The 26060-nt window shown below is 44.3% G+C and overlaps 1 protein-coding gene across 2 annotated transcripts in view; it reads right to left on the reverse strand.

Annotated features, from left to right (window-relative positions):
- GRIK4 (glutamate ionotropic receptor kainate type subunit 4) overlaps positions 1 to 26060 on the reverse strand; it is a 2031531-nt gene that overhangs the window by 327917 nt on the left and 1677554 nt on the right. For both annotated transcript variants that reach the window (XM_069614332.1, XM_069614333.1), the window contains exon 9: positions 2999 to 3151. In XM_069614332.1, the coding sequence (XP_069470433.1) occupies positions 2999 to 3151 (153 nt within the window). The remainder of the gene's footprint in view (positions 1 to 2998; positions 3152 to 26060) is intronic.

The raw sequence follows: 26060 nt of genomic DNA on the forward strand, positions 1-26060 counted from the left end.
CTGGGTCCTCCTGGTCCGAAGGGCTGACAAAGAAAAGGGCAATTCCTGTTTGGACCTGTTCGGACCAGAAGGATCCAGGGACCAACCCCCTGCTCATTTTGCAGGTAAACATGCATCAACATGTATTTACTCGCTCTGTCCCCACAGGCCATCCCCACCCCCTCTGGTCCCCCTGTGATGTTCCCTTGTGCCCCCTCCCTTCTCGCACACAGGTGTTGCCTGTTTTGCTTGATTGTTCTACCCTGCTCCCCCTACCCCTTCTCCAGTCTACTTCTGCAGGAGTCTGTCCTGATACATTCTGGTTTCACCATCACTGTCTTGTGGCCAATGCTGGATTTGACTTTAATGGACTTCATTGATTCACAGTGCGCCACCCTTTCTCAACTCTCATGCTGGACTTCCTTTGCATCTTGTACTCATGGTGGCCCTGAATCATGCTGTTCCCATCTTCATCTTGTATCCTGGCTTGCAGCATTATTTGTTACTACAGACTTCTGCAGTTGTATTCACTCTCCCCTCTTGCTTCTCCACTCTTTTTGACTGCTTACTCTCTGTTCTCTCCTCCTCTCCCTTCTAACTTTCCTATCTCCTCTCCTCCTACCCTTACTTTCTTCTATGCACTTACTCTATCAGAATTGTCCCTGGAACTAGTATGATAGCGACCATGGTTGTCTCCTCCCCCGTCCCCTTACTTGTTTCCCCACCCCTCCAGCACTATCTGAAATGTCATCAGGCCTAGTACGATAGTCGCTTGTTTTGTTCCTCCCCTCCCTTTCTGCACCCCTCTCCCTCACCTTTTGTTTTTCTCTGGCTCTACCAGAAATGTTGTCAGGCCTAGTACGGTAGTTGCCTGTCTGTTTCCATTTCCTTCCCACTCTCCCCTTCCCTTCCTGATCTATGTCTTAGCTCTTGCACTATCTGAAATGCCATCAGGCCGAGTACGATAGTTAATTTCACATCCTTACTGTTCATGGCCTGTAAGAATGTCATTGTATTTTCCCTTGTTCCCTCCCTTGCCTTGAAGTGCTTTAAAACACATTGTGTATAGGCGCTATATAAATAAACTATCATATCATATCACAGCATTTGTGATGGCAGACTTAAGGCCGATATTATGCGTGAGAGATTTGTTATGAATTAATTCAGGGGTGTTGCTAGGTCTGGATAAGACCCGGGGCTACGCTGATGTCGAAACTGTCGGGACTTGGGGCTAGCTAGCCTTTTGGTTGTAGCTCCTGGAATTCTATCCGGGGCTAGAACCAAAAGATGAGGGGCTATAGCCCCCTTAGCCCCCCCCTAGCAACACCTCTGAATGAATTTACCCAGACACCCTACCACAACTAGCTCCGGGTGTATTCAACCTCCAGCCGGCTTCTGGGTAGGCAGTACCATCACTAAGAAATCACTCAAGGGAGATGGTTTTCCAACCAGGTATACATTTCCCAGACGAGTACTGCTACCTTTGTGAAAACCAGCCCCGTTCAGGCAATTGTCGTCATTTGCACTGCAAAGTGCAAAAGGGAAGTGTAAATTGCTTGAGAAATTGCTTTCATGTCTCCCTTTTTCACTTGGCAGTGCAATTTGAGTACTCGTCACCTGCCATAAATGCATTCCAAGCTGCTTTTACAATGGATTCCTATGGAATCCACCTGTTTTTTGCTGGTGTAAACTGCAGGGAGATTCGATAGGTATCCACAGCATTTGCACCAGCATGAAATGTCATGCTAGCATAAATGCTGGTGCATTTGTATGTCAGAGAGGATGAGGGTGGAGGAAACAGATATTTTGTACTGTGCACCCTGTCTGCCATACAAATCAATGGAAACATAGAGTGGAGTAACAATTATGCGTAAAAGGTTTACACGAACATTTTACGCATGATTTCTAGGATGATGTAAATTCCCCGGATCCAAACTCACTGTGGCCATTTAACTACATTCTTTTCAGCATTTTTAATGGGGGGGGAGCGCCATTTCCACAACCCCAAACTACCTTAAAATGTCGGATAAAATATACGTTGCAGCTGGTTGTTTGCAGTGTTCGCCAGAGCATCGCATGTTGGAGTTGATATGAGACACTGAGTGTCTTCAATGCCCCTACAGTGATGGTGCCTGAAATATATTCCACCGCCAAGCCGAGCACATTTACTGTGCATCAAAGAGGTGTGTTGGCCGGGGTCTCTCCAGTTCACCAGATCCATGGAGCTCGGTGTCTGTACAGTACACCGGAGCTTTGTCGCTCAGTGTGTTCCCCACCCCAGTAGCCATGCTGCTTGAAATGTAATCCATTGCCAAGCCACTCAGACGTACTGTGTACCAGAGAGGAATGCAGACCAGGGTCTCCACAGTTCACCAGTTCCATGGAGCTCGGTGTCTGTACAGTACACCAGAGCTTTGTTGCTCAGTGTGTTCCCCACCCCAGCAGCCATGCTGCTTGAAATGTAATCCATTGCCAAGCCACTCAGACATACTGTGTACCAGAGAGGAATGCAGACCAGGGTCTCCACAGTTCACCACATCCATGGAGCTTTGTTGCACAGGGGCTCAATGTCTTGACTGTTCCCTATAGGGATTCTGCCTGAAATGTAATCCATTGCAAAGCCCCTCAGATGTACTGTATACCAGAGAGGGATATTGGCCAGTGTCTGCATTTCACCAGATTCATGGAGTTCGGTGTTTATACAGGTCTCCAGAGCACTGCACCTGGCTGTCGGTAGAGCACACCAAAACAATACCACTGTCTTCACTGCCCCTTGTGTCATTATGCATGACATGTAATTCATCGCTAAAATGCTTGGGTATACACTGTGCCAGAGAGGCATGCAGGCCAATGTCTGTAGAGTGCATGTCAGTACAGTATGACAATCACTGCATACAACTTGTTACATTGCCAAACCACTTGGGCCTACACAGTACCACAGAGCCATGCCTCTCTCTGCCAGTCCATAGGAGGGGCTAGCGGAGGGTGCCAGTCTGTTGACATTTCAGTCCCTTCTCACCATTCGCAGATAGTTCATCAAGCTGGTGCCATGCTGCCAGATCTGGGCCGACCCACAAGACAGGGGCTTCACGCCAATCTCCTGGCTCCGGTTCAGCTCCTGCACCGCACTCACCACAGTGTACACCGCGTCAAAGAGCAATGCAGAGGATAGCTGTGGAGAGAGGGGAGAAGGGTGAGTAAAGACACACAATGCAGAGGTGTTTCAGTGGCTGAGGAGGTGACTAGAGGGACAGAGGTGGACAGGGAAGACGTGTAGTGAGGAGCGTGAGGGGTTGTCTACGGTTGGAAAGTAGGTCAAGCCTATCAAGCTTTTCCTAATTCTGCAGGCATGTGGAGAGTACGTACAACATAAAAATACCCAAAGGTGGCTCTGCGACCACCCTCCACCAATCAAGAATGCAAAAACTCCCTCTGTCCCAGGTAAAGAAAATGGTATTGTCCAATTTTCTCAAATTTAATTGAACGCATGGTAGATTTGGCTGAATTCGAACAGCTACGATTTGTTCGATTAAATTCGAAAAAACTTGGGTAATTAATACCGAAGATGGGGAGGAGGGTTGTGGGGGTGTCCCCCACTCCACCTGTTCAGTAGTGATTGCCTTGGTGGGTGGCAGGAGTGTCTCCCACTCCCTGAGGACTGGAGGCTGGGGACAAAAAAATTAGAAAAGCGGTCCCTGTGGTGTCGGATCCGACCCACGTAAGAGGGACGGATCCGACGCTGCAGGGTCAGAAGGAAACGAAGAAGCAAAAGGTAAGTGTGGGGGGAGGTGTATTTTGGGTCTGGTGGGTCAAAGTTTGGCTGGGTTTGGCCATGGCAAAATTGTATTCACAGCGGAATTGACACTGTCAATTCTGCCGCAAACAGTTCTGCCACGGTCAAATCACACATATCCAAAGAAAACTCCATTGCTCTCCTTCTTTACTAAGATACTGTATAAAATAGCACAGTAATGAGTAATTAAAAGGATCAGGTAGGGACATTTTTAAGCAGTAAAGAGCTCTTTATGTGTCTCAAACCAACACACGAAGCTTAGCTACTGGAAAAACACACCAGAACCTTCTAGTCATAACAGTTATTGATGTAACATATAGGATAACAAGGAGCACAAGTGGTGTATCTGAGATGTCACAATGTGATGCGGGTGACTACCAAACCATGTGGTCCTCCCCAAGGTGGAGGATAGACTTACAGATGGAACTCTTCTGAGCCTCAAGCAAAAGTTCGGGTCTGGGTGCAAGGAGAAGAGTTCTAAAGCTGTTAGAACTCTTGTGGAGGAATAAGCTATCTTTTTAAAAAGAATTGTATTGGTTTCACATGTTTACAAAAAGAAACCTTTCACAACAACATCAACATCAAGTGCTCCAAATATAACATCTTCCTACTGCATTTAGAGTTCCACACAATTCATCACGCAGATTTGCCCATTCTTACTACGAATGTTGCCGAGGATATCCTCCCCTTAGCATTACAATTAATTCTAGAATGCCATTCCCATTCAATACCTCATGTAAGCTCACTGCTTAGTTTTGTTTTTAGCATCTATTCCACTAGCTTAATTACTGCCAAAACAATGCTTCTTATTTTACCCAGTAGGACCCATTCCCACTATTTTTCTGCCGACAGTGATATGATGTGCCTAATGTGGTCCTCCAAGAACCTTGATCGTACATCTGTTAAGGCTTTACATGAGGTTATTAAGTGAGAGTTTCCACCCTCCCCACAGTCCCAAATTATCTAGATTGTGAATTCACCAGTTCAGTTTGATTCCTTGCCAATTCAACTTCTCTAATGGCCAGAATGTTTAGTCTACATCTGAGCAAAAAGGCCTCTACGGTGTGGAGATGGAAACTTCTGTAGGTAGGTGGCCAACTGGTTCAATCCCTTTCGCTCTGTACTTAAAATGGGTCTCAACTTACCTGATCCTCTCCTATTGACAATTTCAATCCAATCTAAACCCTGCAGCTTTTTTTTGGCTTTCATAGGGTTTGAGATTAGTTCCTCAAGCTCAATGTTCGAATTTCTTAAGTACGCCTTCAATTTTAACCGCCAACGAATTAGGCCTTTTTCTTGCTCGCAGGCCTGCATTTGGAGGATTGCAAAGGGGGGTACCAAATCCGCCAGCATACATTTCCTATATTGGGCTATGGATTTCCACAGTAATGCCGAAGCTGGTGACTGAAGTCTCAGTTGATATCTGATGGTGGGGATTGGGAGGGGTGGGGAGTTTGGTAATTTCAAGATCTTTCGCCAAAACAATCCCTCCAAGATTCTCCAGATTTTTCATGACATGTTTAACATTGCTTTGGAGCCATATGTCAACATTTTATAACTTTTTGCCGGTAGAAGGTAATAAGGGGCAAAAGAGAGTAGCTGCCATACTTTCTACGCAGAGCCACACCCTGTACTGATAGCTTTCCTACTTTCATCCTAAGAGACATATAGTGTGACTCTTGTCATCAATGTTCTTATTAATGACCGCTCCAAGGTAGACCATAGTATCAAAGACCTCCAATCGTTTTTTGCTCCACTCGCCAAACAAACCCGCCATTTTGTTTTCTATGGGCCGATGACAAGGCTAAGATCTTGGATTTCCCCACATTGATCTTCATGTCGTTGACCTTCAGATATTTCTTGAAAGTCTCACTCCGCCTCTGAGGGCCAATGGGGGTTTGATCTATAAAGACCAAGTCGTCGGCATATAGTATCCAGGGTACCTCAGTCTTATTTATCCTTGTGGGAAATGATTGGACTGTTTTTTGGGATTGCCCAATGTCCGACATATATAAGCTGAAGAGTAATGGAGCCAGGGCACACCCCTGCTTTAGTCCACAATGAGTGTCAATTTTCCTTGAGAGCTGGCCATTCTCAGATAAACAAATCTGTATTGAGGTGTTTGAGTATAGAGCCCTCATGGCCTCTACCAGGTCGATAGGACAATTCCATTTCCTTACTTTACTCCAGAGACGCTCTCTATTTACACAGTCAAAGGCCTGATCAAGGTCCATGAAGGCCATATATACACAGGTCCTTGGCTCTAGGACTCTCTGATATTAATAATGAACAGATTCAGTGGGGTTCCCACCCCCTTCATGAACCCAGTTTGTCTAGGGTCCAGTCTGCCTGTTTTTGTTGCCCATGCATTTAAGTCTCGCAATAGGACCAATGTAAACAATTTGCCCAATGAGTCAAGAAGGGTGATCGGGCGATAGTTTTTTGAATCGCCTCGATCGCCCTTGTTGAATATGGGGACTATAATGGCTTCCTACCACGTTGTTGGGATTTGCTTGGTCCGTATTATCTGTTTAAACATGGATATTGCCAATCCTCCCCAGACCTCAATGTTCTCTCTTAAAACCTGGCTAGACAGCCCATCAGGGCCTGCCACTCTAGAGGTGCTCAGTCTGCCTACAATGAGTCTTACATCTTCCTCCTCCAGTGCAAAATTCCAACTCTTTGAACTCTTCCCCACTTCCATTTGATTAGAGGTCTGAGAATTAGCAAAAAGGGCTGAGTATTGGGAAACCCATCGTTCTTCAGTTACTTGGCCAAGCATGTTGGAGGATCTGAAATTGCCTCAGTGTCAGGTCCCAGGTTAGGTAGGTGTACTTTGTAAATGAAATTAGATTATAGATTTAATTAATTTATTGTTTTAATCTGATTTTGGGTTGTTGATCTTAACTTCTGTTCATCAGAGTGCTAACTCCCCAAACCAACATGGTGGCAGTAGTGCCAGTTCCTGATTGGAAGTTTCATGAACCTCTGACCTTCCATACAATTCTAAACTGCCTTTCATTGTTCACCTTCAAAAAGGAAGGTCCTGTTTTGATTAAGTTCCTGTGTCAAGGCCTTTTGATGAGATTCTGGTGAAGTTTACAAAGATAAATATTGTTTCCTGAGAAGCTGGTCAACGTGGGACAAGCTCAGCTGATAATTTGGTGGGAGCGTCGCTTTTTCTCAAGCTGGAGAAAAGTTGCTTTATTTTTATCACTTTATTCATGTTAGGTATTTATTTAGTTTAGGTATTTAGATTCGTTTCATTTTACTTCAAAAATCTGCTTGACTTTTATGACTCCGTGTAATTGACACGGTTTTGAATTTCTGACTTTGTACTGAAGGAAGAAGCGTTTGGAATTTTAACTGCGCAGTTTTCTTAGATCAGTGCTTCAGAGCCTTCATTTTTGTTTCACGCATGCGCGAAGGAGAAGTGTCCTTGTTTTACTGCTGAGTCTCGTATCTGATCTGATTTTCAAGTCTGTCAGTTTCAGTACGGTTGCGTGAGTGAAAATTGCTTAAGGAAAATACCTGAGCCTAAATTTTTGATGTTGTTTAACTTGAATTTATAAGGCTTTTAATTACGCTTGCGCGCCATTATATAAGGTGGCATCTAAAAATATTCACTGTGCGCATGTGGAAAGTAAAGACACATTGATTTCATGAGCATAGCACATTTTTCTGAAGGATAAGACAGCGCCTGAACTTGTCTATTGTGCGCATGTCAAAGGCAAAAGCAGTTGTTTTCGTTAGCATTGCGCATGTGCTCAAAAGGTAAACAGCATCTGAACTCATTTACAGTGCTTAAGTCAAAAGCAAAGCTTCGGATTCCATTAGCATTGCGCATGTGCTTCAAAGGTTGAACAGGATCTGAATTCATTCTTATTGTTCTTGTTAAAAGTTTTAAAATACCATCTGAACTCTTAATTGCGCATTTGTTACTAAAGTAGAAGGAACATCTGAACAGGAATACAATGTGCTTGAGAAAGGATGAAATGCAATTGAATGAATGAACACTCGAAAGTGATTTCCTGTTTAATTTAAGAAGATTGCACATTCTTGAACTCATTATTTTGAGCAATTTTGGTTGAGGAACAAAATGCATTCTTAAATTCACATTGCCCTTCTGAAATTGAACATTGACTGTGCAAGATAAATTCTCAATGGGTCTTTGTGAAAAAGAAGTTAATTAATCTCCAAGGTTATTTCGGAGATGGGACAGGTATGGGTTTAGATATTAAATTATTTGATATTTAGAGATTGAGTTAATTTAATGCATGTCTCCATTATTTAATAAACATTAATGTCTCCTTCTACAGATTGCAGCCCACCAGAAGTAGGCGTCTGTCGTTTGTTATTTTCTCCACTTCCCCTTTTCCCTTGGGAGTGTTAGTTCTTCAACTGGGTTTAAGACAGTTGTTGATCAAACGTTCTTGAGAGATCTGTGGGGCTCAGCATCTCCTGCAGACGCAGACGCCAGGACCGGACAGATGAAAGGCCAAAAAATAGTCTGCCTGGTTTGTTGAGTCTCACAGATTTCATCATGGAACAGTTGGGAGAAGTAATCCAAGAACTGAGAGAAGAATTAAGAGTTTCTCATTTAGAGAATTCAAAATTACATAAAAAGGTGGAGGAGTTGGGAGTTAAGATGACTCGGATTCAAGAATCCATTGGGGAATCTAGAACCCAGAGAGTAGGGTATTCTGGGGAAGGATTGTCTTCGGAGTTGGGAGCCACAGGGAACAGTGAACAACAACCCCCAGTTCTGGAAAGAGCAGACGGGAGAGATGAAGATAGAGTAGGAAGACACATTTTGAGTCAGACATCAGTTCCTTTAGCGTCCCCAGAACGTTTTAGGGGAGATGTTAAAACATTTTCAACTTTTGTTACACAGTGTGAGTTACATTTCTTGTGTCGTCCTGAGAGTTTTAGAACTGACATGGCTAAAGTTGCATTTATGTTATCTTATTTAACTGGGGATGCATCATCTTGGGCAGTTCTTTTGGTTGCTCAAGAGAATCCAATTTTGAAAGATGTTGTTCTATTTAAAGAAGAGTTTCGAAAGATGTTTGGAAGAAGAATGATTTCACAAGAGTTAGATGGGGAACTGTTAGATTTAAAACAAGGAAATAAGGACTTAGTGAGTTATGTAACAGCTTTTAGAGCTCTAGTTTTGGAAACAGGGTGGCCAGAGGACAAGAGATCGTCCTTATTTTACAGAGGTTTAAGGGACGAATTTAAAGACGCTTTATCAACCATGGTTGATCGTCCCACTTCTTGTGATGCCTTAATTGACTTAGTTATGCGAATAGATTTTCGATTGGGAGAAAGAAGAAATGAACGTAGAAAGGGTTTTGGAGAGGTCAAGGTGGGTCAGCGTTTTGAGAAACCTAGAATGGAAGAAAGGAGTAAAGTCAGTGAACAGTCAGGCAAAATAAGAGGACCATTATCTAAAGAGGAGAAGGATAGGAGAAGAGCTAATCACTTGTGTTTATATTGTGGGCGTAGTGGTCATTTTCTAGGGAATTGTCCTTACACTCCCAAAAGAGGGCAGTCCAATGTTTCTCGATCTCAACAGGTGGCGAATACCCTTCAAGCGGCTATACCTCATGTAACAATTAACGTATCCTTATTCTTGGATGATGTTTTAAAAGGATCAGGACCAGCCATGATTGATTCAGGGGCAACTGGTAATTTTATGGATTGGGGATTGGCTCGGTCTATGAAAATTCCATTAGTTGAAAAAATAGCAGTAGAGCAAGTAAGAGCAGTAGATGGTTCTCAGTTAACCTCGGGACCCATCACTCATGAAACTGTTCCTTTGTTTATGACACTGGTTAAAGATCACTCTGAGTATATTGTTTTTGAACTTATTGATGCTCCTCAGCTACAAATCATTTTGGGAATGCCTTGGTTGACTAATCATAATCCCACAATTGACTGGGGAAGAAGAATATTAGATTTTCGATCAGAAATTTGTAAGGAACATTGTTTCAATTGTAAGTATGAGATCAGAGATGAGAGTATTGAAAGTGGAAGAGTGGTGGCTTTAGCTCAAAATGGATTTGAAGAACATTCTATTGGAGCTGTGATGGGTTTTTTGCCTGAGTGTTATAAAGAGTTTACTTGTGTGTTTGATGAGGTTGAAGCAGGGGAGTTACCTCCACATCGATCATATGATTGCAAACTTGATTTAGAGGATGGAGCAATCTTACCTAGTAGTAGGGTGTATGCCTTGACCGAGAAGGAAAATGATTACTTGAAGGAATACATTGAGGAAAATCTCAATAAAGGGTTTATTAGACACTCACAATCTCCTGCAGCTTCACCATTGTTTTTTGTACCCAAGAAGGAAGGGAAGCTCAGAGCTTGCATTGATTATAGATCTTTGAATAAAGTCACTGTTAAGAATCGCTATCCTTTGCCATTGATTCCAGAAATGTTAAACCAAATTCAAGGAGCAACCATTTTTACTAAATTGGATTTGAGAGGAGCTTACCATTTGGTTAGGGTTAGAGAGGGAGACGAGTGGAAGACTGCTTTCAAAACACGTTTTGGTTTGTTTGAATACCTTGTGATGCCATTCGGATTATGTAATGCCCCAGCGGCTTTTCAATTCTTTATTAATGATGTTTTGAAAGAATTTCTAGATCTTTTTGTCGTAGTTTATATTGATGACATTTTGATTTTTTCACATAATTTGGAGCAACATTATCAACATGTAAGACAAGTTTTGAAGAAGTTACACGATCATCATCTTTTTGCTAGTCTTGATAAGAGTCAATTTCATACTGAAGTGGTGGAGTTTCTGGGTTTCGTGATTTCTCCTCAAGGGTTGGAAATGGATAAAAAAAAAGTCAGAGCAGTGAAAGATTGGCCGACTCCCACTAAGATCAAGGAAGTGCAAAGTTTTTTAGGTTTTGCTAATTTTTATAGGAGATTTATCAAAGATTTTTCATCCATTATTCCTCCTATCACTAGACTTTTAAAAAAAGGTGTACCTTTTCTTTGGAATCAAGAAACGGAAGAGGCTTTTAACACCTTGAAGAATAGATTTATTTCTGGTCCTAGTCTTTTACACCCAGATCCAACACAACCATTCTTTGTAGAAGCAGACGCTTCTAATTTTGCAGTTGGAGCTATTTTATCTCAAAGGCATAAAGAAACTGGTCAGCTTCATCCAATAGCATTCTTCTCAAAGAAATTTTCTGCCGCAGAAAGTAACTATTCAATAATGGATAAGGAATTACTTGCAATAAAAGCTGCATTTCAAGAATGGCGACATTTTTTGATGGGTGCCAGAAATCCTGTCACGGTGCTTACTGATCACCCAAATTTACTTTTTCTTAAGTCAGCTAAGACTCTTACTCCCAGACAGTTACGTTGGTCATTATTTTTTGCGGATTTTGACTTTGTAGTGACATACAGACCTGGGAAATTAAATGGTAAAGCGGATGCTTTATCCAGACAATTTCCTGGTTGTGAAAAAGAATTAGAGTTAAGACCTGAACCTGTAATTCCTGAAGAACATTTTGTTTCAGCTAACTCTTCTAAAAAAGAAGATTTGCAGGAGTTAATTAAAATAAATCTGAATATTCAGAAGATGAAAGAATGGGCACAGTTGGATGTTAAAAGAACTATTAAAAATGGTTTACCTTATTTTGAGGATAAGTTGTATCTCCCGAGTGAGGACCTTAGAGAGAAAATTTTACAAGATTGTCATGATTCAGTTTTAGCTGGACATCCGGGTTTTCATAAGACTTTGGATTTAGTTCTACGGCATTTCTGGTGGGAAAGTATTAAGAAAGATGTCTTAAATTATGTAAAGACTTGTGAAGTCTGTGCTAAGTCAAAACATGAGACTGGAAAACCTTCTGGACTTCTTGAACCCTTGCCTATTCCTCCTCGGCCTTGGCATACAATTTGTTTAGATTTTATTGTAGATTTACCTAACGATAGAGGATTCTCCACAATTCTGGTAGTGGTAGATTGTTTCTCTAAAGAGAGTCATTTTATTCCCATGAAAGGAGGAGTTACAGCTTCAAGTCTAGCTAAAAAATTCATTCAAGAAATTGTACGATTGCATGGAATTCCCAGTCAAGTTATTTCAGATAGGGGGTCTCAATTTGTGTCGAGATTTTGGAAGGAATTTTGTAGGAGATTGGGTTTGAAGATAAAATTAACATCAGGATATCACCCAGAGGCTAATGGTCAAGTAGAAAGAATCAATCAGGAATTAGAAAAATATTTAAGATGTTTTGTCGAAGGAGAGTTTGAGTGGGTGGATTTGTTGTGGACAGCGGAATTTGCATATAATAATTCTACTAAAACCTCTACTTCCATGTCACCTTTTTTTTGTGGAAGAGGTAATAATCCTCGGTTTCTATGTGAGAATGATGGAGTAAATGAGACATGTCCAGCTGTGAAAGATATAACTGAAATAATTCAGAAAGGTTGGGCTAAAGCAAAAGAAATGTTACAAAAAAGTAAGTCTGAGTATAAAAGATTTGCAGATTTTAAAAGAAAGAAAAGTCCAAGTTATGCTAAAGGTGATTTAGTCTGGTTATCAGCAAAAAATATTAAATTGAAAGGAAAAAATAAATTTTGTCCTAAGTTTTTGGGTCCTTTTGAGATTGAGGAAGTGATAGGACCAGTATCAGTCAAACTTAAATTGACTACTAATTTGAAAATTCATCCAGTATTTCATGTAAGTTTATTAAAACCAGTGTCAAAAGGAATCAGAATGAGACCAGTTCCTAAACCAATTGTTTTGGAAACTAATTCAGAAGAATTTGAGGTTAAAAGAATACTTGATTCTAGAAAAGTAAGGGGAAAGATTCAATATCTTATTGATTGGAAGGGGTTTGGTCCTGATGAAAGAAGTTGGGAGTCAGAATCTGATATTCATGCGGAAAGATTAGTATCTAAGTTTCACAGAAGAAATCCAAATAAACCTGGCCCTGAGGTCAGGGCTTAAGGAGGGGGTACTGTCAGGTCCCAGGTTAGGTAGGTGTACTTTGTAAATGAAATTAGATTATAGATTTAATTAATTTATTGTTTTAATCTGATTTTGGGTTGTTGATCTTAACTTCTGTTCATCAGAGTGCTAACTCCCCAAACCAACATGGTGGCAGTAGTGCCAGTTCCTGATTGGAAGTTTCATGAACCTCTGACCTTCCATACAATTCTAAACTGCCTTTCATTGTTCACCTTCAAAAAGGAAGGTCCTGTTTTGATTAAGTTCCTGCGTCAAGGCCTTTTGATGAGATTCTGGTGAAGTTTACAAAGATAAATATTGTTTCCTGAGAAGCTGGTCAACGTGGGACAAGCTCAGCTGATAATTTGGTGGGAGCGTCGCTTTTTCTCAAGCTGGAGAAAAGTTGCTTTATTTTTATCACTTTATTCATGTTAGGTATTTATTTAGTTTAGGTATTTAGATTCGTTTCATTTTACTTCAAAAATCTGCTTGACTTTTATGACTCCGTGTAATTGACACGGTTTTGAATTTCTGACTTTGTACTGAAGGAAGAAGCGTTTGGAATTTTAACTGCGCAGTTTTCTTAGATCAGTGCTTCAGAGCCTTCATTTTTGTTTCACGCATGCGCGAAGGAGAAGTGTCCTTGTTTTACTGCTGAGTCTCGTATCTGATCTGATTTTCAAGTCTGTCAGTTTCAGTACGGTTGCGTGAGTGAAAATTGCTTAAGGAAAATACCTGAGCCTAAATTTTTGATGTTGTTTAACTTGAATTTATAAGGCTTTTAATTACGCTTGCGCGCCATTATATAAGGTGGCATCTAAAAATATTCACTGTGCGCATGTGGAAAGTAAAGACACATTGATTTCATGAGCATAGCACATTTTTCTGAAGGATAAGACAGCGCCTGAACTTGTCTATTGTGCGCATGTCAAAGGCAAAAGCAGTTGTTTTCGTTAGCATTGCGCATGTGCTCAAAAGGTAAACAGCATCTGAACTCATTTACAGTGCTTAAGTCAAAAGCAAAGCTTCGGATTCCATTAGCATTGCGCATGTGCTTCAAAGGTTGAACAGGATCTGAATTCATTCTTATTGTTCTTGTTAAAAGTTTTAAAATACCATCTGAACTCTTAATTGCGCATTTGTTACTAAAGTAGAAGGAACATCTGAACAGGAATACAATGTGCTTGAGAAAGGATGAAATGCAATTGAATGAATGAACACTCGAAAGTGATTTCCTGTTTAATTTAAGAAGATTGCATATTCTTGAACTCATTATTTTGAGCAATTTTGGTTGAGGAACAAAATGCATTCTTAAATTCACATTGCCCTTCTGAAATTGAACATTGACTGTGCAAGATAAATTCTCAATGGGTCTTTGTGAAAAAGAAGTTAATTAATCTCCAAGGTTATTTCGGAGATGGGACAGGTATGGGTTTAGATATTAAATTATTTGATATTTAGAGATTGAGTTAATTTAATGCATGTCTCCATTATTTAATAAACATTAATGTCTCCTTCTACAGATTGCAGCCCACCAGAAGTAGGCGTCTGTCGTTTGTTATTTTCTCCACTTCCCCTTTTCCCTTGGGAGTGTTAGTTCTTCAACTGGGTTTAAGACAGTTGTTGATCAAACGTTCTTGAGAGATCTGTGGGGCTCAGCATCTCCTGCAGACGCAGACGCCAGGACCGGACACTCAGTTGTTGAGGAATTCCCACAAATTTCCAGTATTTTTTTGACAGATGGTTTCCAACATTTTCTCTGCATCCCTTTGCATTCTCATGGACCTCGTGGCCAATAACCAATTGCTTCATTTTTGTTTACGGACACGTACCTTGTCATATCTTCCAGGACCTTGTTCTCTCCTTACTTTTCTAATATCAGCTCTCAATTCTCTTCTGGTCATCACTAGCGTAAAATCCTAGGCATGTTTGGGGATTTTATCAGAATTCCCTCTTTTATTACTTGCTGCGCTATAGTCTTTAAGGATCCATAGCTATTCTACATTGCTATGATTCTTTCGAATAGATTCTTCAAATTGTCGAGAGATATTTTTTACCTTGCGTTGTCGGATCCTTAATCGATTTTTCCCCCAGGTTACCTCAACCGGGCCCATTTTCATCTGTGGTGGAACCGAGTAGATGTCACGCAAAGAAATGGCCAGAAGGTCATGATCACTAAGAGGTTGCTTTACTATTTCAAATCTGACAATCCTTTCTATCATATTACTTGAAACAAAACAGTAGTCCAGACAGGATCTCAACTGACCTCTTCCCCATGTGCAAGCACCTGGTCTGTCTCCTTCTGTTTGTGCATTTATCAGGAATAGTTCTCTAGCAGTTGTTTTGGAGACCCAGTGTCACGCTGTTTCATACATCTGACCCTCTTTCAGGGGCCAAACCTTTTCATTCAATAGCCAAGTTTTCAGGTCCCCGCATATAATAATGCAGGCATATTCCCATTCAATCATAGCTTTATCTATAGCAATCCTTATCGACTTGAGAAACTTCACCTTCGGATACATATTAGCCCTCCAGTATACCGTAACTAGAAGGTACTTTGTTGCCACCGGATGGGTTCCCCTACTAAACTTTAAAACTTGCACGTAAGGGTTCATATTTTCTTGGCTAATCATTCTTAGCCCCGCATCCACCTTTATCAATGTTAAAAGACCAGAAAAGGGTCTTCCTAGAATGCCTTTAGATGCTGGATTTAGATGAGACTCGTATCCTTCGAATGAGGGGTTGGACCTGAGCCAAGTCTCTTGGAAGCATAAGATGTCATATTGTCCCAACGTACATGAATTTTCATTAAATAATGTTTTAAATCCTCTTGGATTCCAGGACCCCGATGCAAAGCCTGTGTTCCACTCGGGTTCGGCCAGTCTATTTCTGTTTGTAGTTGCCCAATGCCCCATTTAGCCAGTCCCAGTTCGTTGGCCCAGCACCTTGATGTTTATCCGTTTTGAGATTAAGGTTACTCTTCTGTTTCGAGCTTTGGTTCTCGATGGTACATTTTAGGGGTGGCAGATCTTTTTGGGAGAAGAGCACTTGCTTTTTCTTTTGGGTTTGGCCCTCCTCTGGATTTCTTTTATTGCTCATTGAGGCTTTCTTAAAATGCTGCTCAGTTGGATTCTTGTTGGAGTTCTCCGACCTAGTTGCTTTGATGATTGCTGACTTCATAGCCCAGGGGCAATGATTTGTCACTCTGGGCAAGCAGATTTTCCTTGGTTATTAACGAGTCCAAATGAAGAATCAGACAATTAATTTTTTCTCTACCACAAATTCTACCACCCTGATGTCTTCGGTGGTCAAGTGTCTAAGCGCGGGGATATATGGCAGGAGCTTCATAACGTTCAGGCGGTTCAGAATTGGGGCATTTGGGCCTGATATAATTATTTCCAGGTACACTTTTAGATCTTCCCTAGGATTGTCCTGGTCAGAGTTAGTCTGTGTTATTAGTTTCTGCTGCGCTTTCAGGTGCCATTTCAGACTTCAATTATCGGTGTTCTTTCCCCACCTTAGTTTGGTCTGGCTTCGCTCATAGTTCTCCTGATGCTAGTCTTTTTTCTTCCATTGGCTGATGATTTTGCGTAGCAGTAGATTGCTTGACATTGGCCATAGATTTACTGTTCTGTTGATCTTGCTGTTCGAGCAGATTTGACTGACTTGTCTTTCAATCTCAGTCCAATCAGATCTGCTTAAATTATTCCACTCCTCCTCTTCTTCTTCATGATCCACTATTTCTAGCAAGTCATTTAGGCCTGTTTCTGTAGTGGACTCATTACTCTCCACCACTCTGTTATTTTTCAGGTCGATTGTAACTGTGGTAGGTTCTATCAGCAGAGGAGCCTCTAGTGGCAACATCAGCTACTTTCTCTGACGTTTCGGTGATTGTTTTAGGAAAGCTCTTGGGCCATTAGATTTCCTTTTCCGCGTTGTTATATTTTTGTTTTTTTTCCCTACATTTTTCCTTTAACTTTTCTAGAACCATCGAGCACCACTGATGCCTCCTGAAGGGGGCCTTGTTTCCATATAGAGAACATATTTGTCTCCTTTGCAGGGCCTTTGGATGGAGATGTTCTGGCATCCCACACTATTACCACCTCCAAATGTCCACTACAGCTAGAATGAACAATGGAATTCGATTCGGGAGACTTCAGTCCGCATTTATTGAGATTCTCTGTCTGCTCTGCTTTCCACTGCATCCTCATCCATTTGCAATCCTGCAGGATTGCGTCCATCAAGAGGGCCTTGTCAGTGGATTCCCTCCTTGCCATGTCGCACAGGCGGTTCTGCCATTGGAGAGAGGCTTCCACTTCTTTATTCAGTCTCTCTTCAACCTTTGTAACAAATCCTTCTAGGCCAGGCATTTCAGTTTGGAACATTGCAATTAGGGCGGACTGATCTTGTAAAGAGCTGTGAATTGATTCATAAAATTTGGTGAAAGAGACAGTGAGAGTTGGCATCAGCATCTGTTGAGTGTGGCTTAGCTCTTCATTTGATGGATTGAACTCCCTTGTCCAAGCATCACGATTAAGACAAGAAGTATGGGAGCTCGACTTTGAGGAGTAGGAGGAGCTGCTAGCCACAGATCTCCTTTCAAATGGCGAATCTTACATTGCTAGTGATGGCATGACTATAGCATTGTTCCTATTTGAAATATCTGCTTCCCTTAAGCCTCTCTTTCCATCAGCACTCTCATTTCTCCAATCATTCCTTTGCTCCGCAGTGATGGCGGTAGAAAGGCCTCCAATTTGTGTTGTAGTTGATTTCAATGTCGGAGGTGGGGGACATAGGGCCTAGGACCAGAGGCAAGATCGAGAGGGGACAGGAAGGCTGGACACTCCACACTCAAATCAGCATATGACATGTCTTGTTCCAGGGCGGACAGCCTATCCTTAATACTTGCTAAGCTTTTCCTTTTTTGGCAAGATATTTTCTCTGTCAGGTCTGTCGATTCTCTGGCCAGCTGCTCCGCTAATTCCGAATATTTAAGATCTTTCTTCAGCGGCCAATCCGACTGGCTTGGCATTATCTTTTGGGGCTCGAGCTCCCCTGGTCCCCTCTCAAGCTCATTTTGTTCAATGTCACATGCTTTAAGAGACCCACTGCCCTCAAGTTCTCTTGAGCCCTCCTCCTCCGTGGTAATTAAAGACTCTTGCTCATAATTACAATTCACTCCACAGTCAGTCCTAATACTGGGCGTATTTCTGCGTAACTGATTGACATGTCAGCGGCCTTCCCCCACCCATCACCCCAAAGGTGGACTCGACATTAGATGGAAACTGTGGCATAGAAGGAGCCCCTCCGGGATTGCTCAAGACTTAGCTTCTAAACCTCTCAGTACTAAGTGCCTCATTACGAGTTTGGGGGCAGCCATGCCCTTAGTAAGGGCATGGCTGCCTCCAAACTCGGGTCTGGGTCCGGGTTCCCTGAATCGGGAAATACCGGGCCATTCCGACCTTGGAGTGCCCGGTATTTCCCCATTCAGGGAACCCGGACCGGGACCATCCCCATTCCTATTTGAGCTGCTATAGGGCTCAATGGGAATGGGGAGCATGCTAACAACGGGCCCGTTAATGACGGGCCCGTTGGTAGCATGCTGGGCCGCTAGTGGGACTCGCTAAGGACGTCTGGTAAAACCAGATGTCTAGAGTGGGTCCGGCGAGCGGACCTCGTAATAGGGTAGTATGGGGTTAACGGCTCTGGCACCTTTACCTGCGCCGTTAACCCCTTACCGCCCACCTCGTAATGAGGCCCTAAGAATTTCTTCTCGGGCAGGGATGGAGTCATGTCCTCTGATACCAAATTCGAAGCCCCTTCATGATCACTAGCCCTCGGACAGCCCTCCCCCATCCTGGTTCTAGGGCTGTCCCACTCTTGCACAGGCAAGCAATCCGTGGGGCAGTCTCCAAGGGCAATCTATTTTACCTGTAGGTGGGTCCAGGCTCCTGAGGGGCTTCGCATTTGCGTTGTCATTTAACATGAATTTAACTTCGTCTCACCATGGTTTAATGGGCACTGTGGGCAGGACCCTGTTCCAGTTCCAGAACGCCGGAACCCCAAAACACTCTGGCACTCCGCGCACTCCGCAAAGTTGAAAGTATTAATAGGCTCTCTTCCTTGCCTATAGACAGAGTGAGAAGACTTTCTCCAAGCTACACTTCACTCCGGCAATGAGTCCGCCAAACACCAAAACACTCTGGCACTCCAGAAGCTATCGTCTGGTTCCTTGCACGATGTGGCCCTCGATCTGGTACTGGGGAAGATGGCAATGGCTTGAGGCCTGTGATACGATTAGGACACAAACTATGGTTTTGAGATGCGTGTGTCAGGGATCATAGTCATTCTTGCCTCGCTACGAAATTGCAGGCCTCAAGGTAGATTGGACCAAAGAGATGGGTGTTCTGAACGAAAGGCCCAAAGCACCAACGGTTCCTTGGTGAGTGAATGCCCAGAACAATAGCGGTGCGAAGTCTGGCATCCAGGAGAGAGCTACTTCACTGTGTCTCCCTGAAATATCTCCACTGTCTCTACTGGGCCTCTGATGCTGAAAAAAACTGCCACAGCAGATGCATGCTACAACTGCCACAGCGGATGCATGCTACAACTTCCACAGAGGATGCGTGCTATAACTGCCACCACGGATACATGCTATAACTGCCACAGCGGATGCATGCTACAACTGCCACAGCGGATGTGTGCTATAACTGCCACCACTGATACATGCTATAACTGCCATAGCGTATGCATGCTATAACTGCCACAGCGGATGCTTGCTATAACTGCCACCACGGATACATGCTATAACTGCCACAGCGTATGCATGCTATAACTGCCACAGCGGATGCTTGCTACATGCTATAACTGCCACAGCGGATGCTTGCTATAACTGCCACAGCGGATGCATGCTATAACTGCCACAGCAGATGCATGCTACAACTTCCACAGCAGATGCGTGCTATAACTGCCACCACTGATACGTGCTATAACTGCCACAGCGGATGCATGCTACAACTGCCACAGCGGATGCGTACTATAACTGCCACCACGGATACATGCTATAACTTCCACAGTGTATGCATGCTATAACTGCCACAGCGGATGCGTGCTATAACTGCCACCACGGATACATGCTATAACTGCCACAGCGGATGCATGCTACAAGTGCCACAGCGGATGCGTGCTATAACTGCCACCACGGATACATGCTATAACCGCAACAGCGTATGCATGCTATAACTGCCACAGCGGATGCTTGCTATACCTGCCACAGCGGATGCATGCTATAACTGCCTCCTCCCCCCCGCATTTTATTGTGTTTTATTCTAAAAGAAGCCTATGCCGCTGGAAGGGCTGCACCCATCACAAAGATCAGTGGAGGAACTTAGCTGAAAATGTTGGGGGGGGACACGACATCTGAAGAAAAGGTGCCCCAGTCAAATGAATGAGGACAATATGGTGTGCCATGAAAGTTGGGGGGGGGACAAACACCCCTGTGCCCCCCTAAAATTACGCCCATGACAAAGATGGCGTTACAAGACAAACTGTAACTGCTTCTGGGCTTGGTTGGAAGCAGATCATTAGGGAAAGGTAACTCCGGCAGCTCCTCGTATTCATGCCTAATTCAGTTTGGCATGGTCCATCATCCCTTCTCTCGAGCTCAGCTGGGCGCAGTACATTCTGGGATGAAAGAGAACTTTAGAGGAAGTCAGGTGGGGCTAGGCGTGCAAGCCATGCACGCTTCTACATGTCCAAAGGGCATGGGGCTTCACTTCGCCATGACAGAGATTGCATGACATCGTGACTAGGTGCAGAAAGGAAGAACCATTCGCTCGGCCCGAAGCCTGAAAGCAGCCTGCTCTACGAGACACAGGATCGGTGGGAGCCCCTCGGTCTCGGTAAAACATGTTTTGCCAGGGCGCAGCTCCGTCTTGTTCCGGCCCATTTCCTGCGCTGCTGTATATCCGAGCCGTAACAGAGGGTTGGCACCAGCGGGCTCCCGAGATACATGGACAGGCCGTCAAAGAGTCCGAGGGATGGAGGGGAGGGGGGCTGATGCTACACATATCCGTGCGGTCAGAGAGGGCTCGTGCTTGTGGGGTCCTGTGAGGAGTTGCACAGGGCGTCTCTGAGGGCTGTTGCCAGGGGACGCTGCTGCTATGATACATATCTGAGCTGGCACCAGGGGGCTTCTGTGACGCAGGTGAAGCGCGTCATAAAGGGCAGACCGCAACACCGTCACTGTGGTAGTGATGTACTCTGGCCCCCATTACATAGACATTGTCGAGGGAGCATATGTCGCAGAAATCAGGGCGATGGGAGTCGGGCCATGACTGCAAATTACCCGGAGGGGAAACAGGAGAGCAGCGGGCTGCGAGTGCACGGGAAGCGAGTCTGCGGCAGGCGGAGACGGGGGCCATATGGAGCGGCAGACACGAGTTCACAAAGTCGATTCACACCTCGTGAAATGGAAGCATATCAAACATACGCAATCGTGTAGCGCGCGGGATCTCTGACACAACCCCCGCGTGCAGTGGGGCCTGGCCCCTGAAGAGAATTCACGGGAACAGTTATCAAACAACAGAGGCAAAACATAACAGAACATTGTGTAAAAGTTCCCGTCTGAAGTCGGAATGAAATAAACACCACCTGGCGGTGGTTTTTCTGATTCTAGCAATCCATATATTAACGAAGCCGCACACAGGCTCCCTCCCACTCAGTCTGCAGACACTGCACTCTGGGTGGAAGCTGGCAAGCAGCCACCAGCGACACCCCCAACCTCCGAGCCCCTCGCCTCCCACACACACGACAAGTGAAAAGCTGGAGACCAAGCAGTCTGTGCCAAGTACAAAAGGGGCGAAGGGCATTAAGTGGCCAGCCTGGAGGAGCAACGTGATTCTTCTATCAAATTTCATGTGTGTGTGTTCATGTGTGTGTGTGTTCACGGACCAAGGCCTGTTATTTTTCGATCAGAAGCTTAGATACCTTGACCTGTAGCTCCTGAGAGAAGTTCCTCTCCACAGGTCTCATAGATACCTAACTCTACAGGTTATCATATAGCCATCTCCACATGTTATCACATACCCATATCGCTTCACAAGTCCTCAGATATCAGTCTACATATTGCCACATAACCACTGCTACAGGTCATTAGATGCCACCTTTACAGGTCATTGAAACCATACCTACGGGTCCTCAGGTAACGCATCAATCCAGGTCACGTCATCAGCCTCTACAGGTCATCAGATACTGATGTCTAGATGTCATCAGATACCCATCTCTATAGGAGATCAGATACCCATCTCTAGAGGACATCAGATACCCAGCTCTAGAGGACATCAGATGTCCACATTTACAGGTCAACATATACCCAGCTCTAGAGGACACCAGATACCCAGCTCTAGAGGACATCAGATATCCACATCTACAGGTCAACAGATACCCAGCTCTAGAGGACATCAGATATCCACATCTACAGGTCAACAGATACCCAGCTCTAGAGGACATCAGATACCCAGCTCTAGAGGACATCATATATCCACATCTACAGGTAAACAGATACCCAGCTCTAGAGGACATCAGATACCCAGCTCTAGAGGACATCAGATATCCACATCTACAGGTCAACAGATACCCAGCTCTAGAGGACATCAGATAACCACATCTACAGGACAACAGATACCGAGCTCTAGAGGACATCAGATACTCAGTTATAGAGGACATCAGATATCCACATCTACAGGTCAACAGATACCCAGCTCTAGAGGACATCAGATATACACATCTACAGGTCAACAGATACCCAGCTCTAGAGGACATCAGATGCCCAGCTCTAGAGGACATCAGATATCCACATCTACAGGTCAACAGATACCCAGCTATATAGGACATCAGATACTCAGCTCTAGAGGACATCAGATATCCACATCTACAGGTCAACAGATATCCAGCTCTAGAGGACATCAGATACACAGTTCTAGAGGACATCAGATATCCACATCTACAGGTCAACAGATACCCAGCTCTAGAGGACGTCAATTATACACATCTACAGGTCAACAGATACCCAGCTCTAGAGGACATCAGATACACAGTTCTAGAGGACATCAGATATCCACATCTACAGGTCAACAGATACCCAGCTCTAGAGGACATCAGAAACACAGTTCTAGAAGGCATCAGATATATACATTATTATGATTATGATTATTATTATTATTATTATTATTATAGTGTTTATTGAGTGCGGAACCAGCTTTCAGATGCAACAGAATGCTTTACAAAAGTATACACCAGTACAGATGCATAATAGAGCACTTTCAGAGGTAACAACAGAACAGATATACAGAGGGACACAGAGGAGGGGAACAGCTGTGCCGGGTGGTGGGAAGGGGAGGTGCGGCATCGTCTAGAGAGTCAGGTGGCACAACGGGCGAAGTGATGGCCTAGGTGTTGAAGAGGAGAGACTCCTTGATGAGGCGTGTCTTGAATTCTTTTCTGAATTGTAGGAGCGTGGGGGCAAGTCTGATGCTGGTGGGCAGGAGGTTCTATAGTGTTGGGGCATAGGAAGATAAGGCTTGTTTTTTGGTCCTTTCCTTTTTGCAGCATGGATTTCAAGTATGCACGTGTCCTGGCTACTGGTGGTGCTCTGTCCACCGGAGATGCTGAGTTTCTCACAAGATCGCTGGGTGACTTGAGGGCGACTGCCTTATAGATGATGTAACAAGACTTGAAGGTGATTCATTGTGCAGTGGGAGTCAGTGAAGGTCGATGAGGGCAGGGGTGATGTGGTTGTATCTGCGTAGACCCTTGATCAGGCGTGCAGCCACATGTAGGAAACTTCTCTGGGGCACAAAGGAGGACAATGGGATGCGTTTGTTTAGGGAATTGCCCCCATCTGGGTGGGATAGGACCAGTGCTTGAACAGTGGATCTAAGGCTGTCCAGAGGGAGGAAGGGCTTGCCTTTCCACAAGAGGGAGAGCTGATACCAAGCTGTCTTGAGTTTTCTTAGCTATGTGTGTCTTGAAGGAGACATGTTTGTCGATCTGGAACTTGGCACAGGAGGTGAGCTCGGGTGTGAAGCCACCAAGGCTCATGGTTGATAGCCAGGTCTGTATGTCTGGGTGTTCAGTGTTGTTAGTGAGGAGTAGGAATTGGGTCTTGGAGGGGTTGATCTCAAGTATGCACTGGACATCCAAGACTGGATCAGCGAGAGGCAGGTTTTGAGCCTTTGTATCATTATGGCAGTGCTTGGAAAATGACTATCCCATGTCTGATGGCTTGCTAACGCTTGTACGGCCTTGATAGGATAAAGGAAGCGCTAGAGTTTTGTTTGCCGGATCCAGTGAGGGTTTGCCGGTTCCAGTGAGGGTGTTTGAAATCTCTGTTAGCAGATCTCTGCAAGCAATTCGTTTCAGAGAAATCCTGATAATTGACACCCTCATTCTGTACCTCTGCATACCCCTACCCAAAGATTCCCAGAGACAACCAAACCTGCAGAACTCGCACGCACCCATACTTGCACATCCCACTGACAAGCATATCGGCAGCACCTCACAAGTGCCCATCTCTTCAGTACCATACTGACAGACATTCCTGGAGATGCTCAAAAACACTGAAACCAGCCAATCCTCACAGACACCAATCACTGTTGATCCTCACAGGCAGACACATGCAAACCTTCACAGTAGTCCATCCGTGCAGAACCACGCAGATACCCATTCCTCCAGATACAACAAACCAGGCAAGAACTACAGGAGCTCCTGCCCATTCGGGTCGTTGTCCCTTTCACCCTTTAAACCAACACACAATCAAACCTGGCACAGCAGCATATTTCTTCAAAAACACTGCATTTTTGGAGGAATACCATGCTCACTTTGAGTCTAGCCCTATCACAACGCCCAACACCAGCGGTTAGCTAGGTCCTCTCAGCACTGACCCTCACTGATCAACCTTGGGCTTTCCCTTCTGGATGACACACACACACCCATGGTTCTCACAGGCAGAATTGCACTGACAATCAGCACTCTGGGACTTTCAGCCTGCAGGCATCAATACCCAGGATTTGCACCTGCTTTTCCCACCATCCCAATAACAATCCCACCTCTCCCTGGTATTCTTGCACGGCCACGCGGAGCGCGGCCACCAAAATGGCAGAAGTGTGCTATACCAGAAAATTTTAAATCACATTACATTAGAGATACACAACGCTAAAGTGCTATAGATGTAGTTCCCAGCACCTCACAGTTCACCTGTCCTGCAGGACCTCACATACATGCAACTCACAGAATCATCTCTACAGAACATCACAGATACCCATCTCTGCAAAGCCTCAAAGATACTCATCCCTGCAAAAACTCACAGACACACATCACTACAGAAACTCACATATATGCATCTTGAAAGAACCTCACAAATTCCCTTCCGTGCAAAGCCGCATGGGTACCCATCTCTACAGAACCTCACAGTCTTAGATCACTGCTGATTCTCACAGATGCCCTAACCATCCCTACACAACCTCACAGACACGTTACAGGAGGAGATGCTCACAGATATGCAACCTTACAAAATCTCACAGACACATATCACTGGAGAGCCTCACAGACACAAAACCTTACCAAACCTCACAGACTTCAATCACTGGACATCCTCATAGATTCCCATCCTCAAAGATATCTATCCCTTAGGAGCAACATATCTGCCTGCTTCTACTCTCTGCCCTCTGCAACGCATCCAGAACAGCACCCTAAGACTTGTCCTTGGCTTCAAGCCCAGGGATCATATCTCTACAGGACTGAAATCTCTGCACTGGCTCCCAGTGGCTGCGGGGATTACGTGCAAAACCCTCTGCATTGTCCACAAGACCTTCTGGGGCCTTGGGCCAAAATACCTGCAACTCTCTCTTCCTAAATATCTTCCTTCTCACATTCTTCGCTCATCCGTCTCCAACTCCCTCAGGGTCAGTCGCTTCTCCAAGCAACAAGTTGGTGGTAGATCTCTTTCTTCAGCTGGGGCCTCCCTTTGAAACAGCCTTCCTGCCTCCCTGAAACTTGAGGAGAACCATCTTCGGTTCCAGAAGCACCTCAAGACCTTCCTCTTTGCTTCTGCTTTCTCTCCTCCTCTCCCCTGCTGAACTCCTGACTGAAACACCACTGGTCACCTGGCTACCCTCTGATCTCAGACCCTGCACTGCCATCCCGGGCAACCCCTGCAATTGGGGGCTGTTTCTGTATCCCTACAGTCCCCCCAGCTCTTGACAGTTGATGACTGCACTTACCCCTGCACTTGCCACTAGCTGGCTGCACTTT

This window comes from Ambystoma mexicanum, chromosome 9 (assembly GCF_040938575.1).
Source record: "Ambystoma mexicanum isolate Mex_15411 chromosome 9, UKY_AmexF1_1, whole genome shotgun sequence".
NCBI classification, from domain to species: Eukaryota; Metazoa; Chordata; class Amphibia; order Caudata; family Ambystomatidae; genus Ambystoma; species Ambystoma mexicanum.